The following is a 17716-nucleotide window of genomic DNA, read 5'->3' as shown; positions in this document are numbered from 1 at the left end:
CTTCACAAGCAATTTCTCCTGCAATTCTAGCTGCAACCTCTCAATAACACCGCAAGCACGACCAATCAGGAAGACTTCCATGTGTCCCTTATTGCAGGGGCAGTACGTGAGACGATCAATTTATCACTGACAAGTGGAAATTATGCTAAATTATCGAAGTACGGAAGCCGCTGATTGAAGTCGCAGTACAATTGGACGAAAATGATGACAATGATGTTCTTTCGTGCCATCTGGCGAGCTCGGTGACCGCTATGGCATTTCGAGTTGCTCGCCGTATAAAAGGGACCTATTTGGTGCAACTTCGGTTGCGTGCAACCGTAACAGGAACACAGCTGCAGCAAAACGTTTCATCCCGTGAACACACCCTAAGATCATTTGTCAGACATATCTGCACTATATCGTAACTTTGTGAGGAAACTGTAATGACCTAGAGTCAAGTCGGAGTAGCAACCAACACTACTTTATTCCCAAGCAGAACACGCGTCCGATCAGTTCCAGAACCAGCACACAAGAACGAGAGCTCGCGCTGCTGAGCTCGCATTGTACAGTCAAGCGCGGTATCTTTGAACATACACAACAGTCCTCCCCACCTATTTCGAGACCACCACACCGTAGAAGTCCGGCCTCTTTCTAGCTCGCGCAGAGCGTCGCAGGCCCGATGCACCAGGATCTACTAATGTGTTTCCTGTTGTCTCCGGCGATGCTGCATTGTCTGTGCTCGGCGTAGGAGTTGGGGTTGGAAATAACCACCATTCACTGCTGGCGTCGTCGTGGCTATTGCAAATTGCCTGACATCTGCGCATCTGGTTTGCATGCGCTCTTTGCAGTTCGCCGTCCTCGCGTTGTAACTTGAAAGTGCAGTTGCCCTCGACGCCAACCACCGTGGCAGGTAGCCATTTGTGGTTACCCCTGTAGCTACGTACGAACACCTTGTCACCAGCTTTGAATCTTCGCTCTAGTGACTGGTCAGCTTCCTCCGTCAACTGTCGTCTTGGCCGGACATCGCTTAGCAAGGTCCTCAGGCTACGGTTCATGAGCAGTTGCGCCGGAGATCTTGTGCTGTCCGCGCATGGTGTTGTACGTAATGCGAACAACAGACGTGATAGACGACAGTCCGGATCGTCGCGTCGTAGTTGGCGAAGCTTGTTTTTTACGTTCTGCACCATACGTTCTGCGACGCCATTCGACTGCGGATGGTATGGCGGAGAGAACATGTGTCTGATAGAGTTCCTTCTTAGGAAGTCGGCCGTCTCGGATGAAGTGAAAGACGTGCCATTGTCGGTAACCACGACATCGGGCAATCCGTGCGTCGCAAACACACGGCGAAGATCACGGATCAGTTCGGCCGCCGACATCGACGACACAGGAATCACCTCCGGCCATCTCGAGAAAGTATCGACGATCACCAAGAACGTGCGCCCTTGAAAAGGCCCTGCATAATCCAGATGCAGCCTTGACCAAGGCTTCTGCGGCGGCAGCCACGGGTGTGACGTGTCTCTCGGTGGCATATTTCGCGTTAATTGGCACGGGGTGCACCGACCGATCATGCTCTCAATGTCAGCATCGATCTCCGGCCACCATACAAAGCTTCTGGCCATTGCTTTCGTGCGTACGATCCCTGCGTGGCCTGAATGCAGTGTGGTGAGGATCCCCTGCCGTAGTGCTTGAGGGACAATAACTCTGGTTCCCCAAAGCAGGCAACCATCCTGAATAGATATCTCGAAACGGCGTGTCCAGTAAGGCTTGAGATCTCTCGCATGAGGTGATGACTTCGGCCAACCGTCTCTAGTCCACTGTTGAACCCGAAGCAACACCTGATCTCTGTCTGTTGCAGCAGCAACGTTTCTGGCATGTATCGCTGCTTGTGGCACTTCTTCAATAAGGAAAACCTCCGGAGGGTTGGGTTCAGCTGTGGCTCCGGGCTCCGCCTCTAGTGGCAATCGGCTGAGGGCATCGGCGTTGCCCATGTCTTCTCCCTTCCGGTAACGGAGTTCGTAACTGTATGCTCCGAGCGTCAGCGTCCAACGAAGCATCTTGGCGAAATTGCTTGTTGCATTTGCCGATGTGGGTGCAGGAGACCAAGCAACGGCTTGTGATCTGTGTATATCACAAATTTGCGTCCGTAGAGGTATTGCCTAAACTTGGTCACTCCAAATATGATTGCCAAAGCCTCCCTGTCGATCTGCGCGTAGTTGCGCTCACTTGGGTGTAATGTCCTGGAAGCGAAGGCAATGGGCGTCTCGCACCCGTTGTCATCAACGTGGGCAACCACCGCACCTATCCCATATGAAGATGCGTCGCACACCAGAACTAACTCCTTCCCCAGGTCGTAGTGGTACAGTAACATTTCAGGGCTTAACCCCATTTTTAAGTTTCCAAAAGCTTGTCTGTGTTCCCTTGTCCAGCTCCACTTTGAATCCTTGTCCAGAAGGCGATGTAAAGGTTCTAGTAAAGTAGCCTTGTTCCAGATAAAACGGTCGTAAAAGTTAACAAGTCCCAGGAAAGCCTGGAGCTCTTTCTTGTCGTTCGGCTCCCTGGCATCGTGGACCGCTTTCACTTATCTCAGCACACGGGCGGATACCGTCGGCGGTATGTTGCAGTCGCTCTAACAGTAGCTGGACTCTCTGGTCATGCTCCTGAACCGTCTTTCCAGTAATGATGATGTCATCAAGAAAAGCTGCAACGCCAGGAACACCATGTAGTACCGTCTCAATGAAGCGTTGAAATATCCCTGGAGCAGCGGACACCCAAAATGGCAAGCGTTTTACTTTGAAAAGCCCCAGTGGCGTATTCAACGTCAAGAGCGACGATGACTCTTCATCTACTGGCAGCTGTAGATAAGCCTGTTCCAGATCAAGCTTGGTAAATAACACCCCATTGGCCAGGAATGCGAACATCTCTGTGGATGTGGGCAATGGATACTTGTCTGGTTGGCTTACGGTATTCACCGTGCATCTGTAGTCTCCGCAGATGCGGATCGTTCCGTTCCGCTTGTGAACCGGTACAATTCGCGTAGCACATTTTGAGAACGCGACCGGCTCGAGGACTCCTTCCGTCACCATCTTCTGGATAGCCAACGACACTTTGTCGCGCATGGCAAATGGAATCGGGCGGCATTTCTTGAAAACAGGTGTAGCATCCTTCTCGATGTCGATCGTGACTGGTGGCCCTGTGAACTTTCCCAGTCCTCCTCCGAACACCGGGTTGCGTAACCAAACCTGGTCTTTATCAAGCATGGCATGAACTCCTTGAACCTCAATTCCCAAGTCTCTGAACCAGGAGCGCCCTTGTAAACACGGGCCGTCGCCAGGTGCTACCAGCACCGACTGTCGAGTACTGATGTTGGTGTACTGCACCTCAACGTCAAGAGAGCCTAGGATGGGTACTTGTTGCTGAGACCAAGTCCGAAGAACCGTTGATGACGTCTGAAGCGGTGGTGGCCGGCTCCAAAGCTTCCGGTACACCGTCTCGCTGAGGGCGGAAGGTCCGGCCCCAGAGTCAACCTCCATGGCCAATGGTGCTCCGTCCAGTCTAAGTTTGACCATGATAGGGTCAGTGTCCCCTGTGTTGTCTTGCCGGTCCATGTGGTTCATCGAACTTGTCACCTCGTCCAGGACGTCGTCCTCGATGTGGTTAAGAGGTCCTGGGAGAGGAACTCCCGTTGCTGACTTCTGTTTCTTAAAGCACACACGCTCCAGGTGTCCTTTCTTTCTGCAGAACTTGCAGACCGCATTCTTGAAGCGGCACGATTGATTGTCATGACTTCCTCCGCAACGGTTACAGCCATTCTTTTGGGGTTCACGACGCTGTTCCTTGGAGCGGTGTCGCTTTTTAACTTTTCCAGTGGCCTGATTCGAAGCGTAGTGAAGCTCTTTCGCTGCGTCTTTAATCTCCGAGACGTTCTTGTTGGCGGCCTCAGCGGCTAGCGCAATCTCCAAGGCCGACTTCAGCGTGAGCTTGGAATCAGCAAATAACCGTTTCTGGATCGCCTGGTCTCTGATGCCGCACACCAGACGGTCGCGTAACATACTGTCCAAGTCCGTGAAGTTGCAGAATTCACTTAGATTCCGAATTTCAGCCATGTACTTCGTGATACTCTCCCCTTCTTGCTGGTCCCTTTTATGGAAGTGGAACCGCCGAAGGATCTCCGACGGCTGTGGGGCAAAATGTTCAGTCAGGGCATTGTGGACCTCCTGGTAGGAGCATACGGCCAGTTTTCGAGGAAGCAACAACGACTGAACCAAGCCGTAGGTTTCGGATCCGCACAAAGTCAAGAAAACTGACTTGCGTCGACCGGCATCCGATAACCCGTTGGTCTCGAAGCACAAGTTTATCCTTTCCAAGTAGCACTCCCAGCCGTCCGACATGTTGGGATCGAAGGGCTCGATGTGTCCTAGGCATCCCATAGCCGTTGGAACTGACTGTCCAGTCACGTCGCCCGAAGCTCCGGTAGGCATTGCCTGTTGCAGACTCTCTACATCCGTCGTCGCCAGTTGTAATGACATAGAGTCAAGTCGGAGTAGCAACCAACACTACTTTATTCCCAAGCAGAACACGCGTCCGATCAGTTCCAGAACCAGCACACAAGAACGAGAGCTCGCGCTGCTGAGCTCGCATTGTACAGTCAAGCGCGGTATCTTTGAACATACACAACAGAAACATCGTCTGTCAATTGGCTCAAGAAGCAAACGTGGGCCCATCTTAACGAAATTGACTGCCAGTACGTACCAGATCACTGCCCAGGCAAAAATCTGGAGTGGGACCACTTCAAAGTGGTTTATTGGACAGGTCCCACTTTGAGTGTGGGACCACTTAGTGACTGGGACCAGTTGAAAGTGGAACCTGCTTCACGATGGTCCCACTTGAAGTGGAACCAGTGGAATTGATCCAGTGGTTCCCTCTGTTAAGTGGTCCGGGATCCGGCCACTTAGCAGCTGGGACCACTGAATGCATGACCGAAAATAATGCGTAGAAATGCACATATTGCTCAAGTAAATTACCGTTTATTCTGCTAAAAGCATACACTGAGCAGAAAGAAATAATCAATACATCTCTACATTTACATATCACGTAGTATAAGCAGTATAAGTCTGATCACTCACTGTGCCTAGACAAAGCATATGCCTGACTGTGCGATGCACTCACGGACCACAGGGAGCTTTCGTTCGTTGGCCACCTCACATCTTGTATTTTCTTAGAGAAGATGACACGACACTCCTGTTTTCCATGCAGGTCGCGACATACACCCCATTCCCCTTCACCGTACGTTCGGAATCTTCTTATCCTGTTTCTCTTCAAGTTTCTCGAAGTTTCTAATTAATAGTAATCAAAACATCACGGTCATCACCCATACCTGCAAACATTCGCGACGTGCAGTCCGATTGGCGTTTCACAGTGCGTTCTTGCCTCTACGCCGTTTACGTCTTCTTGGCGTCAAAACTCTTTCGGGAAATCGACAATGTGTTGCACAGGAACCATTGTCCTCGCAATGTCTTACAAAGCGCACTGAAACACACGTAAATACTGCACAGGAGATACACCATCACCATCCTTGCGATGGTTACTGAAGACAAAACGAACTTGCTGCGACACGTCGAAGTTCTAACTTCCAACTGCCAAATCGCCCTCTCGCTCCGTCGCTCGCCTCTCGCTCTCTCCTCTCCCTCTCGGCTCTCGCCGTTTGAAGTTTGAATTGCCGTGGCGTCTTCACATTGCATCAGCCTCTGCAATCACATTTTCTTTTTTTTGTTGTTGTCTTTCTTCTAGTATTTAGCTTAATTTTTGTTGTTGTTATGTATTTTTTTACATTTCTCTGGTACTTAATATGTTATGTTATTCACCTCAGATGAGAATATGTGCACGAATCGGAGTTACAGCATTCGTAGACGCGCGCACCTGGATAAACAGCAATAAAAAGAGACCATGCCTGTGCTAAAATAGATCAGAGTAATAGATCAAACAAAACATGGCAAGTGTGGACAAGATGAAATCTCAAAGGGGGAAGCTGGGAAGCTGCCCAACTTGGAGTCTCAGCGACCATTCTGGGAACAAAATGGTACCTGTGAGGCTCCAGCTGGAACTTCTGGAACCATCTGAGACCAGAGTGGTACCACTGATGTCACCAAAGTGGAACCAGCCACCCCACTTGGGAATCCAGCTGGGACCATCCACATTCAACTGGAACCATTCCGTGACCATCAAACATCCAACTGGAACCAGTCCAGATTCAACTGGAACCATTCTGGGACCAGTCCAGATTTTCGCCTGGGTGAAAAGACATTGGCAGCAACCGCAGCTACCACAGCTCTTCATATTTAACTAAACGAAGTGAGCGTGTGCCCCCACCCCTGCACAATGTTGTAACATCCCTCGCCAAGCTTCAGTGATGGTCACTTCCGGGTGTTCTGTGACAAACTGCCTTATGTGCCTAGTGGAGGTCTTCAGACTGGGTTACGCACGCCGCCTGCATCAACGCGACTACATTTTCATTAGTGATCCTTGTCCCTAAATATTCAGATGTGTTTTCGTGGAGTAATTTGCAGTTGAATATCTTGGCAGGGTGAAGCATTTCTATTGGAACAGGAATATTGGGTTCTTGAAACGAATCTGAATACATAAATTTGATAAACTTGCTTACGGCTTCTATGCTAAATCAAACGATCGTATATGAATCTGGATGACTTTTGAGTATCTCTTTGAAAACAGACGACCTCGCTGCGAGTATGGTCTTATGTACAGAACAACAACTTTATTTTCGACCTTGGAGATTGGGGAGTTTCATCGCCACAGGCGATACTCTACCCCATTGCTGGATGGAATGGGGGGAATAAAATAACGAGCCCCTTCACAATAACGATCGAAGTCCGATGGTGTCCAGAAATGTCAGAAGAGCTTTGACCGCAGAGCGTTGCTGGGCTGGATTGGGCCAGGGGCTAAGCAATTTCGATAGGGAGAAAGGGCGAGAGTCCAGCTGACGAAGAGACTCGGAGAGTGTGGTTCGGGAAGGTTCGTAGTGAGGGCAATGAAGAAGAATGTGCTCCAGATCCTCAAGAGCTTATGTACAGAGAAGGTTTCTGTCTCTACGTGAATGCGGTAGTCCACAAAGTCGGCGTTTATGCAGGGCTGCCTGAGGTCTTCGACTAGGGTGTTACAAGGTTTCCTGCGCATGTGTTCATTGATCACAAAACTATAAGTAGACAAGTTAACAATGATCTTCATATTCTGCGATGTAATAGTGCTCCACCTGTCTCTAATTCGAGACAACATTACAGGTCTCAAAACTTCGAAGTTCGTGAAACACGGGATTGACGTCGTGTTTAAAACGTGGTCCAGCCACAATGTCGACTGTGTATTTGGCTTTCACGTTTTTGTTTTCCGGACTGTGGAGCAGTTGTATGCACACTACCAATTGCGGTCTCCTCAAACGGCGCTGTCTTTTTAAGATAAGTCCCCCATTTAGTGTCCAATTGTTCATTTTCAACCATCGGCTGATCCTGAACTTCATAATTTTCGCCTTCTAGAGTAACCGCGCATTGGGGAAGCTCCCACTCATGCCAGCTGTTTATGACGTGGGGTGTGCTACAAGCGTGACTTACGTTGAGGGGGCGCTTAGACATTGTGGGTTTGGATATGGGGTAGGGCCACACACCGCAGGCCTAATCGAATGTTGTTGTTCTCCAAGAGTGCAGGACCTCTTCTTCTTTGGCAAGGGAGATGGATAGGATATAGTTTAGTAACGAAGACAAAATGATGACCATGACGTTCTTTCGCGCCATCTGCCGAGCTCGGTGACCACTATGGCATTTCGGGTTGCTCACCGTATAAAAGGGACCTATTTCGTGCAACTTCGGTTGCGTGCAACCGTAACAGGAACACAGCTGTAGCAAAAAGTCGCATCCCGTGAAAACACCCTAAGATCATTTGTCAGACATATCTGCACTATATCGTAACTTTGTGAGGAAACATCGTCTATCAATTCACTCAAGAAGCAAACGTGGGCGCATCTGAACGAAATTGACTGCCAGTACGTACCAGATCACTGATAAGACATTGGCAGCAGCCACAGCTACCACAGCTAAAAATGCAAAATACCTAACTTTCTTGAATTTTCCATATTTTACAAATTTTTGAATACATACAGCTATTCATATTTAACTAAACGAAGTGAGCGGGTGCCCCCACCCCTGCACAATGTTGTAACATCCCTCGCCAAGCTTCAGTGATAGTCACTTCGGGGTGTTGTGTGACAAACTGCCTTATGTGCCTGTGAAGGTCTTCAGACTGGTTTACGCAGGCCGCCTGCATCAACGCGATTACATTTTCATTAGTGATCCTTGTCCCTAAATATTCAGGTGTGTTTTCCTGGAGTAATTTGCAGTTGAATATCTTGGCAAGGTGAAGCATTTCTACCGGAACAGAAATATTGGGTTCTCGAAACGAATCTGAATACATAAATCTTGCTTACGGCTTCTATGCTAAATCCAACGATCGTATATGAATCTGGATGACGTTTGAGTATCTCTTTGAAAACAGACGACCTCGCTGCGAGTATGGTCTTATGTACAGAGAAGGTTTCTGTCTCTACGTGAATGCGGTAGTCCACAAAGTCGGCGTTTATGCAGAGCTGCCTGAGGTCTTCGACTAGGGTGTTACAAGGTTTCCTGCGCTTGTGTTCATTGATCACCCCCCAATAAGTTGGCAAGTTAACAATGATCTTCATATTCTGCGATGTAATAGTGCTCCACCTGACCCTAATTCGAGACCCCCACGTCTAGCTGTGCGTGGCTCTCCCGTGTCTCGGGAAAAGGGAATCCTGGCGGTTGAGTGGCCCCGGAGGATGTTTAGGACCCTTAGCGGCCCCTCCGGGAAAGTAACACACCGCTTTGGCCCCAGCTTCCCATAGACGGGTGGTCCTGGAAGGCCCGGCCAGGGCTATCCAGCTTAGTCGCTGCGGCGGCAAGGGTCAACCTCGTGCAGAGCTACCCGCCTGCGCCTGGGTATAGTCTGACGGCACGTGCCACCGTGCGGAGCACGGCTCCCTGGTTGGGCTCGGTGGTGGGCGGCACGGCCTCCGCACTGAATCATACACACAACACATATGGCAAACAAATCCCTTAAAAACCCCCATGATCGGCGCCTGAAGAGGCGCTGCACCGAAGATAATCCAGCAACCGAGTTTTTCTACCAGAAACAGCCAGCATGGTTCCCCAAAGCCCTAGTTATACACGCAGATGAATTGACCCAGTCACTGTCAAAGCTGTCTCCATTTGCAACTGCTAAAGTTCTGGAACAGACGATTGGGGAAAATTACACTGCTCGAAAGCTGCGCTCTGGTGTCATCCAGGTGGAGGTCGAAGAAAAGGAACAGAGCGTGTCCCTCCAGTCCCTGAAGGCAATTGCCGCCATACCTGTCACAGTCACTCCGCACAAGACAATAAACATCGTAAAAGGCGTCATCTCAGAAGAAGAGCTCCTGATGTGCTCTGACTCTGAAATTGAGGAAGGCCTCAGAGAGCATGGAGTGGTCAGTGCACGGAGAATAATTATGCGTAGAGACGGCAAAGAAATACCAACAAACATCCACACTCTTCCAACTACAATACATGCTGGCTACCTCAACTGTAATGTACGGCACTACGTTCCAAACCCAAGGCGCTGTTTTAAATGCCAGCGCTTTGGGAATGGCTCACACACATGCCGTGGACAAACGACATGTGCAAAGTGTGCAGGGAAAGACCACGAGTCGCCAACATGTGAAAATGCCGCAAAATGCATCAACTGTAGTGGTAGCCATCCAGCATACTCCAGGTCCTGCCCACAGTGGAAGGACGAAAAGGAAATCCTGAAAGTTAAAGTTGAGCAGAATATTTCTTATACTGCAGCGAAGGCACAGGTAGCATTTTCTAGAAAGGGCTCGTACTCCGAGGTAATGCGCAGGGGAGTGGCGCCACCTCGGAAATCTGCGGAGACTCAGACTGAGTCCCCACACAAGACTCCCGACACAAACGTTGAGGACATAGCTCATGTGTCGCCCAAGGGAAACGTGGCCTGCCCAGGGCTGGCCACACGGAGGTCGCCAGCCCCAATCAGGCAGGCAATACCTTTTCCGAAGGGAATGGGGGCGGTGAGGGCTCGGTCCAAACCGTACCCCAGTCGATGGATGTCGATGACGGCTGCACGCCGCAGAAGTTATCGCCAACCCCTCAGCATTCCCCAGACCAACAGAAGGGGAAACAGCCGGGTCGAGGCGGAGGACACTCGCAGAAGGTGCCACCGAACGCACCTCCAGCCAGGGTGCAAGCACCCTAAGTACACAAAACATCCAAAATACGCAAAAGATTTTCATGCAGTGGGACTGCAGGGGAGTGCTTCCAAATGTTGATGATGTGCATGACCTCCTGGAGGCGCACAGGCCAATTGGCGTCTGCCTCCAAGAGATGTATTTGAACTCTGGACACACAAATCCGTTCCAACAATACCAAATGTTTAGGAGGGATCGCCCGGTGGTTTCGCGATCCTCAGGTGGAGTGGCGATTGTAGCATCCCGGTCTGTTGCTGCAGTTGAGGTGCCGTTGACAACAACTTTGGAAGCTGTGGCTGTTCGACTGAATCTCTCTACACCACTTACGCTCTGCTCAATATATCTTCCTCCTGCACATCCTGCAGCAGATGTGCAGCGACAGGATATCGAAGATCTCTTAGACCACCTGACAGCCCCATTCTTCATTATGGGGGATTTTAATGCACACAGCCGTTTGTGGGGATGTTCAGACTTGGACTCGAGGGGAAGACTTCTTGAGGATTTGCTTCTCCGCCACTCCATCACACTCCTGAACACAACACAACCAACATACTGCAGCACATCAACACGGACGTTCTCTGCATTGGATCTTTCCATCTGTAGTGCGAGCATTGCACAAGATCTACAGTGGCACGTGATCCAAAACCCCTATGGCAGTGACCATTTTCCAACCTGGGTCGAGTATCAGTGTGATGATGCTGTGCTGTGTACGCGAAAACCCCGCTGGAGGCTGCAGGACGCGAACTGGGCGGTGTTCAGCGTGCTAGCTGACTTGACCCTACACAACACTGACAACATGAGTATCGACGAGGCCAACGAATTCATAACAAACACGATAATACATGCTGCTACTCAATCCATATCCAAGACGTCGTCCTCTCTGCCCAAGCGTTCAAAGCCTTGGTGGAACGATGACTGTAAACGGACGCGCAAGGAACAACAAAAGGCGTGGGCTCGTTTGCGTCGATACCCGACAGTTGACAACATGATCGAATACAAAAGGAAGCGTGCTGCAGCCAAACGCACAAGGGAGGAGGCCAAGCACAACTCGTGGAAGGAGTTCGTGAGTACATTGAACTCGCGAACTCCAGCCAAAGTTGTGTGGGACCGTATCAATAAGATCTCCGGGAAATACAAAGGGTTTACTGCGCCTTGTCTTTCACAGAATGGCGTTCCCTGTACGTCCTTGGAGGAACAAGCTAACGTGCTTGGCGGACACTTTGAACACGTGTCTAGCTCCTCCCACTACAGCCAGCGTTTCCTGTTACACAAAACTGCTGCTGAAAAACGCATCATTAAACAGCTTAAACAAGATACAGCGCCTTACAATGTACCCTTCAACGCACATGAACTTCAGAGAGCCTTACATGCAAGAAAGAACACTGCACCTGGCCCTGACAGAATACACTATGACATGTTGCGGCATTTAACACCCCAGTCGCAACAAATCTTACTCCACTTTTTTAACCGTGTGTGGAGAGAAGGAACTCTTCCGTTGTCCTGGAAGCTAGCCGAAGTGGTTCCGGTTCTCAAGCCAGGGAAAGACCCGTCTGCTGCTATTAGTTATCGCCCCATCGCATTAACTAGCTGCCTTGAGAAGACTTTTGAGCGCATGGTAAATGCAAGGCTCGTATATGTTTTGGAAGAGGCAGGCATATTTGACAAACACCAAAGTGGTTTTCGTTCCGGCCGAAGCACCCAGGACAACCTACTCCACCTAGAATCACAAATCAGAGAGGCTTTGTTCGTGGGCAGTTCTGCGTATCCGTGTTTTTTTATCTCGAAAAGGCGTACGATACCACATTGCGCTTCGCTTCGGGATTCTGCAAGATCTACACGCATGTGGTATCACAGGGTGCATATACAGGTGTATTGAGAATGTCCTTAGGGATAGAAAGTTTCGTGTCCGTCTGGGCTCCACTTTATCTAACATCTTTGTACAAGAGAACGGGGTTCCACAGTGGTCTGTGCTGAGCGTTACGCTGTTCGTTGTGAAAATGAACTCGATAGCGAGAGCCATCCCACCTGGCGTCCAGTACTCCCTTTACGTAGACGATGTCCAGGTTTCCTACTCAGCATCAAGTCTTTCGACAGCTTTCTAAGTGGGCTGATGAAAACGGCTTCACGTTTTCCGCGCAAAAGACAGTCTTTACGAGGAGGCGAGGCACATTTGCTGATCCCTCGCTGCTTCTCGGTGGCAACACACTACCAGTTTCCGATGAGCAAAAATTTCTGGGGGTGGTGTTTGACAAGAAGCTGTCTTTTGTGCCACACATAAACTGCATAAAGCAGAAGTGCCTCAAATCATCCAACATACTCAAAGTTTTATCCCATCGATCGTGAGGGGCCGACAAAGTCATACTGTTGCGGGTCTACTTCTCGGTTGTACGATCAGTAATTGAGTACGGGAGTGTCGTGTATGGCTCGGCGCGGCCTTCAGCATTGAAGGTTTTGCACCCCATCCACCAAGACGGCACCCGACTCGCCACCGGTGCCTTCCGGACGTCCTCTGTGAAGAGTTTATATGTTGAGGGCAATGAATGGTCGCTCGAGAGACGGAGACAATTTGAACATGTGAAGACTGCGCCAAAGTACAGATGCCAGGGCAATTACCCTGTTGTACACTGTAGTGTGAACCCCGCTCTGGAGCGACTCCTCCTTGCAAAGTCCTCTGTTCTACCCACGTTTCCGCTTCGCGTGCAGGCGGCGAGTTCCCGTCTGGGATTCAGTCCCTTTCGCGTTCCCCTGCAGCAGGCAGTCCTCGGTGCTGCCCCTTGGCAGAGACATCTAATACAATCCAATTTAAAAATTACACAGTTTGACAAACAATCCACTGCACACACTGTCATTCTCCAGGAATTCCTGGAGATTCACCATAACTTCGGGAACCACCATGCAATCTACACTGATGGGACCAAAATAAGCAATGGTGTGGCGGCTGTTGCCCTTGAAGGTGATTCTATTATGACGGCATGCCTGAACACGAACGCCACAGTTTTCACCGCAGAGCTTTACGCGATTCTCCTGGCTCTGCGGCACATTCAACAAAACGACCTTCAAAATTCAGTAATTTATTCCGATTCCCTAAGCTCTGTGCGTGCGCTGCTTTCATGCTATGAAAGCAAGAATCACCTCGTCAAGCGAGTATGAGCGCTTGCGACTGACCTTTGTTCCCGAGGCTTTTCAATCTGTCTCTGCTGGGTCTCCCGCCACCCTTGGATCCCGGGGAATGAACGAGCCGACCGTGAGGGTCGGCGAGCGTTGGCACAAGAGGAGTCAGCTCTAGGACTACCCTACCAAGACATCCTGCCAGTGTTAAAGGGAGCTGTCTACATACAGTGGCAGCAGGAGTGGGACATGGAAAAAAATAACAAGCTACACCTCACACAGCCACATGTTTCGCCCCCGCATCGGACTGAACACATCAACAGAACTGTGGCAGCCGACGAAGACTAAGTTGCCACCGCTACGCGCCGCGCGACATGCGCTTCCCTGGCATTCTGTGCCAGTCAGTTCAGCCCTCTGGCAGCCACTGATCGCGCTGCCCAATAAACTGTGGCTTCCTACCTTGCTGCCTGCCTTTCTTCACCACACGCCCACAGTTTTTGGTGACCCGGTACTTGCAGCGTTCCATGGCGCACGTTCCCTCCACCGATGCATCAGCAGGCCCACCGCCTCCCACTGAGCCTCCCAACGCAGGTGCCACAGCGTCGTCGATCCATCACTACGCCATTCGCTTACCACCTTTCTGGAGCCACAACCCCACCGTGTGGTTCTTACAAGTCGAATGCCAGTTTGCGTTAAGCGGCATCACCTCCCAGCTGGCCAAGTTTCGGCATGTGGTGAGCGTCCTGCCCCAGGAAGTTGCCGCCCAGCTCATCGATGTTCTCACCGCGCCCCCCGCCGCAAACCCGTACGACGCTCTCAAGGCTGCCTTGCTCGAACGGACGACCGCCTCCGAGCGAAAGCGCTTCCAGGAGCTTTTGTCAGCTGAAGATCTGGGCGACCGCCGACCGACAGAACTCCTGCGTCACATGCAGAACCTTCTCGGAGAGCGAGCAGTGACGTTCGATGCAAGCTTCCTGAAGCAGCTGTTCCTACAACGACTCCCACCAACGGTCCAGATGATCCTTACGTCCGCTTCGACACTCTCGCTTCCGGAATTGGCACTCCTGGCCGACAAAGTAATGGAGGTTGCCCCCCATTCCATCTCTGCAATTCCACCTGCGGCAATCACAAATCCTCCCATCCGTCCACACCCTCAGGCCTGTCCACCCACTGCTCTGCCGCCCGCAGACCCCATTGTCCAGCTCCGCGAGGATTTCGAGCGCCTATCTGCTATGGTGGCGTCCGCTGTTGCGCCGCACAGCCCTCGACCGCGCCATCGCAGTCCACGACGTTTCGGCTCCCGTTCATCCAGCCGCAGGCGTTCACCTCGACGTACTGCCGACGACCCGCCTATCGGCCCGTGCTGGTACCACCAGCGCTTTGGTACCGAAGCCCGCTGCTGCACGAGGCCCTGTACCTGGTCGGGAAACGCGACCGGAGACCGGTAATGGCTGCGACCGTCTCCACCACGGCGAGCAGCCGCCTCTTCTACGTTGTTGACAGGGTGTCCCGTACCCGGTTTCTCGTCGACACCGGCGCCGACGTGAGCGTACTCCCTGCCTCTCCCGCGGACCGCCGCAGGCCTCCACTTTTCCACCTCACCGCTGTCAACGACACCGGAATACCAGTCTTCCGACAGCAGTCTGCCACGCTGAACCTCGGCCTCCGCCGAAATTTTCCGTGGCTGTTCCTCGTGGCTGGCGTCAAGCAGGCAATCCTGGGCGCCGATTTTCTTCACCGCTTCAATCTCGCTGTGGACGTTGCTCGTAAGCGTTTGGTCGACACCTGCACCCATCTGTCTGTCCAAGCCCTTTCCGTCGACGCCGTCTCCTGTGAACAAGGCGTGCCCATTTCTGCTTTATCCTCTCCTTACGCTGCCGTCATTAGGGAATTTCGGTCTCTCACGCAACCACCCGACTGGAACCGGCCCGTTATTCATGATGTCGTTCACCACATCGAAACAACAGGGCCACCCATCTTCTCCCGCGCCCGTCCTCTTGCTCCAGAAAAGCTAAAGATCGCTCGATCAGAGTTCGACCACATGCTCTCGATCGGCGTCGCGAGACCATCCTCAAGCAATTGGTCCTCAGCGTTACATATGGTACCCAAAAAGACCGGCGACTGGCGGCCATGCGGGGACTACCGTGCCCTAAATCTCGTCACCGTGCCCGACCGATATCCCTTGCTTCGGTTGCAGGATTTCACGGTGAATTTGCACGGCACGCGCCTTTACAGCAAGATCGACCTCATGAAGGCGTACCACCAAATCCCCGTCGCAACCGAAGATATCCGGAAGACCGCTATAACAACCCCCTTCGGTCTATTTGAGTTCCCGCGTATGCCCTTCGGACTCCGCAACGCGGCTCAAACCTTTCAAAGGTTCATTGATTCCGTCGTCCGAGGCCTCCCATTCGTGTTCGCCTACATGGATGACTTACTGGTTGCGAGAACGAGTTCCGAAGAGCACGTTCAACACCTTCGACAGCTTTTCGCGCGCCTCGAGTCCCACGGCATTGTCGTGAACCTCCAGAAATGCGAATTCGGCGTCTCATCCATCGAGTTCCTCGGCCACACAGTCTCTCCCGCCGGCATCGCACCACTCGCCAACAAGGTCGATGCCATCACCAATTATCCGAAGCCTACATCCATCCGCCAGCTCCGCCGATTCCTGGGTCTGATTAATTTTTATCGGCGCTTCCTTCCACACTGTGCCACTACCCTCCGCCCCCTGGAATTTCTCCTGGCAAAGACGAAAGTACAATCACGAACTTTCTCCTGGAATGCCGAAGCCGATGAAGCCTTCGCCAAGATCAAGGCCGATCTCGCGGCGTGCACCCTTTTGTTCCACCCGAAGCACGATGCTCCCACCTCACTGATGGTGGATGCTTCAGGAACAGCTGTTGGTGCAGTCCTCCAACAACGGATTGGAGACTCCTGGCGCCCGATCGCTTTCTTTTCAAAAGCCCTCAAACCTCCCGAACAAAGGTACAGCACTTTCGGACGAGAGCTGCTGGCTGCGTACCTTGCCGTGAAGCACTTTCGGCATTTTCTGGATGGTCGATCGTTCACTATCTTCACTGACCATAAGGCACTCACGTATGCCTTCCGCTCTGCCAGCAGTCGCTACTCTCCCAGGGAAATTCGGCAACTGGCCTTTCTTGCGGAGCTGTGTGCAGATATCCAGCACGTTAAAGGCACCCTGAACAGCCCGGCCGATGCTCTCAGCCGATTCCCGTCCCTGTCTGCCGTCTCCCAGCCCGTGTCTCACGCTGCCCTCGCCGCAGCCCAGGCTGACGACGACGAACTGAAGCAGCTACGCCTCAGTCAAAACACCTCCCTCCGCCTCCAGGATTTTCCTGTCCCCGGCGAGCCTCTTACCATTTGCTGCGACCTATCAACTTCACGCCCAAGACCTTTCGTTCCTGCCGCACTAAGGCGTCCCATCTTCGCCTCCATGCACGATCTGGCACACCCTGGGATACGCGCAACCCAACGACTTATCGCAGACCGTTTCGTCTGGCCATCAATGAACCGTGACGTCCGCGATTGGGTCCGCGCCTGCCAATCCTGCCAGCGCTCAAAGGTCCACCGTCATACTTTCACACCCATCGGCAAGTTCGACATACCCGGCATCCGCTTCGACCATGTTCACCTGGACATCGTCGGCCCCCTAATTCCATCGTCCGGGTACCGTTACCTACTCACTGCTGTGGACAGGTACACCAGGTGGCCCGAAGCTACGCCCATGGCGGACATGTCAGCCGAAACCGTGGCTTCGGCCTTCCTCTCATCCTGGGTGTCCCGTCCCAGATCACCACTGACAGAGGGCGTCAGTTTGAGAGCAGCCTCTTCAACGCCTTCACAAAGCTGCTCGGCACCACCAGGCTCCGCACCACTTCATACCATCCTGCATCAAACGGCCTCGTCGAGCGCCTTCACCGACACCTCAAGACCGCCCTCATGGCTCGCGAGGACCGTGACCATTGGGTTAACCACTTACCCCTGGTGCTCCTGGGCATCCGTGCCGCCCTGAAGCCCGACCTAGGCTGCAGCTCCGCCGAACTTGTGTACGGGTCTGCTCTTCGGCTTCCTGCGGATTTCTTCGTCCCTCCACAACACCCGCCCGCCCCCGCGGAGTACCTCCAGCGCCTCCAACGTTTCTTCGCCTCCCTTCGGCCGACCCCCACCCGTACGGACTCCTCCCGCAAGGTCCACGTCCCACAGGAGCTCGCAACAGCGACACACGTCTTTCTCCGCACAGACGCCGTCCGTCGGGCGCTCACGCCTCCATATTCAGGGCCACACACC

The 17716-nt window shown here is 52.2% G+C and overlaps 3 protein-coding genes across 3 annotated transcripts; 1 reads left to right on the top strand and 2 right to left on the bottom strand.

Moving 5' to 3' along the window:
• Positions 1-590: 590 nt before the first annotated feature.
• On the bottom strand, positions 591-2033 carry LOC135366335 (uncharacterized protein K02A2.6-like). Its single transcript, XM_064599005.1, has one exon. The coding sequence runs from the start codon at positions 2031-2033 to the stop codon at positions 591-593; it is 1443 nt and encodes a 480-aa protein (XP_064455075.1).
• A 453-nt stretch (positions 2034-2486) lies between these two features.
• On the bottom strand, positions 2487-4505 carry LOC135366334 (uncharacterized protein K02A2.6-like). Its single transcript, XM_064599004.1, has one exon. The coding sequence runs from the start codon at positions 4503-4505 to the stop codon at positions 2487-2489; it is 2019 nt and encodes a 672-aa protein (XP_064455074.1).
• A 9829-nt stretch (positions 4506-14334) lies between these two features.
• On the top strand, positions 14335-14856 carry LOC135366333 (uncharacterized). Its single transcript, XM_064599003.1, has one exon. The coding sequence runs from the start codon at positions 14335-14337 to the stop codon at positions 14854-14856; it is 522 nt and encodes a 173-aa protein (XP_064455073.1).
• Positions 14857-17716: the final 2860 nt, after the last annotated feature.

The sequence above is a fragment of the Ornithodoros turicata genome, chromosome 8, assembly GCF_037126465.1.
Source record: "Ornithodoros turicata isolate Travis chromosome 8, ASM3712646v1, whole genome shotgun sequence".
In the NCBI taxonomy this organism is placed as follows: Eukaryota; Metazoa; Arthropoda; class Arachnida; order Ixodida; family Argasidae; genus Ornithodoros; species Ornithodoros turicata.
Note: the sequence above shows the minus strand (reverse complement) of the source record. Positions and strands in the feature narration are given on the sequence as shown.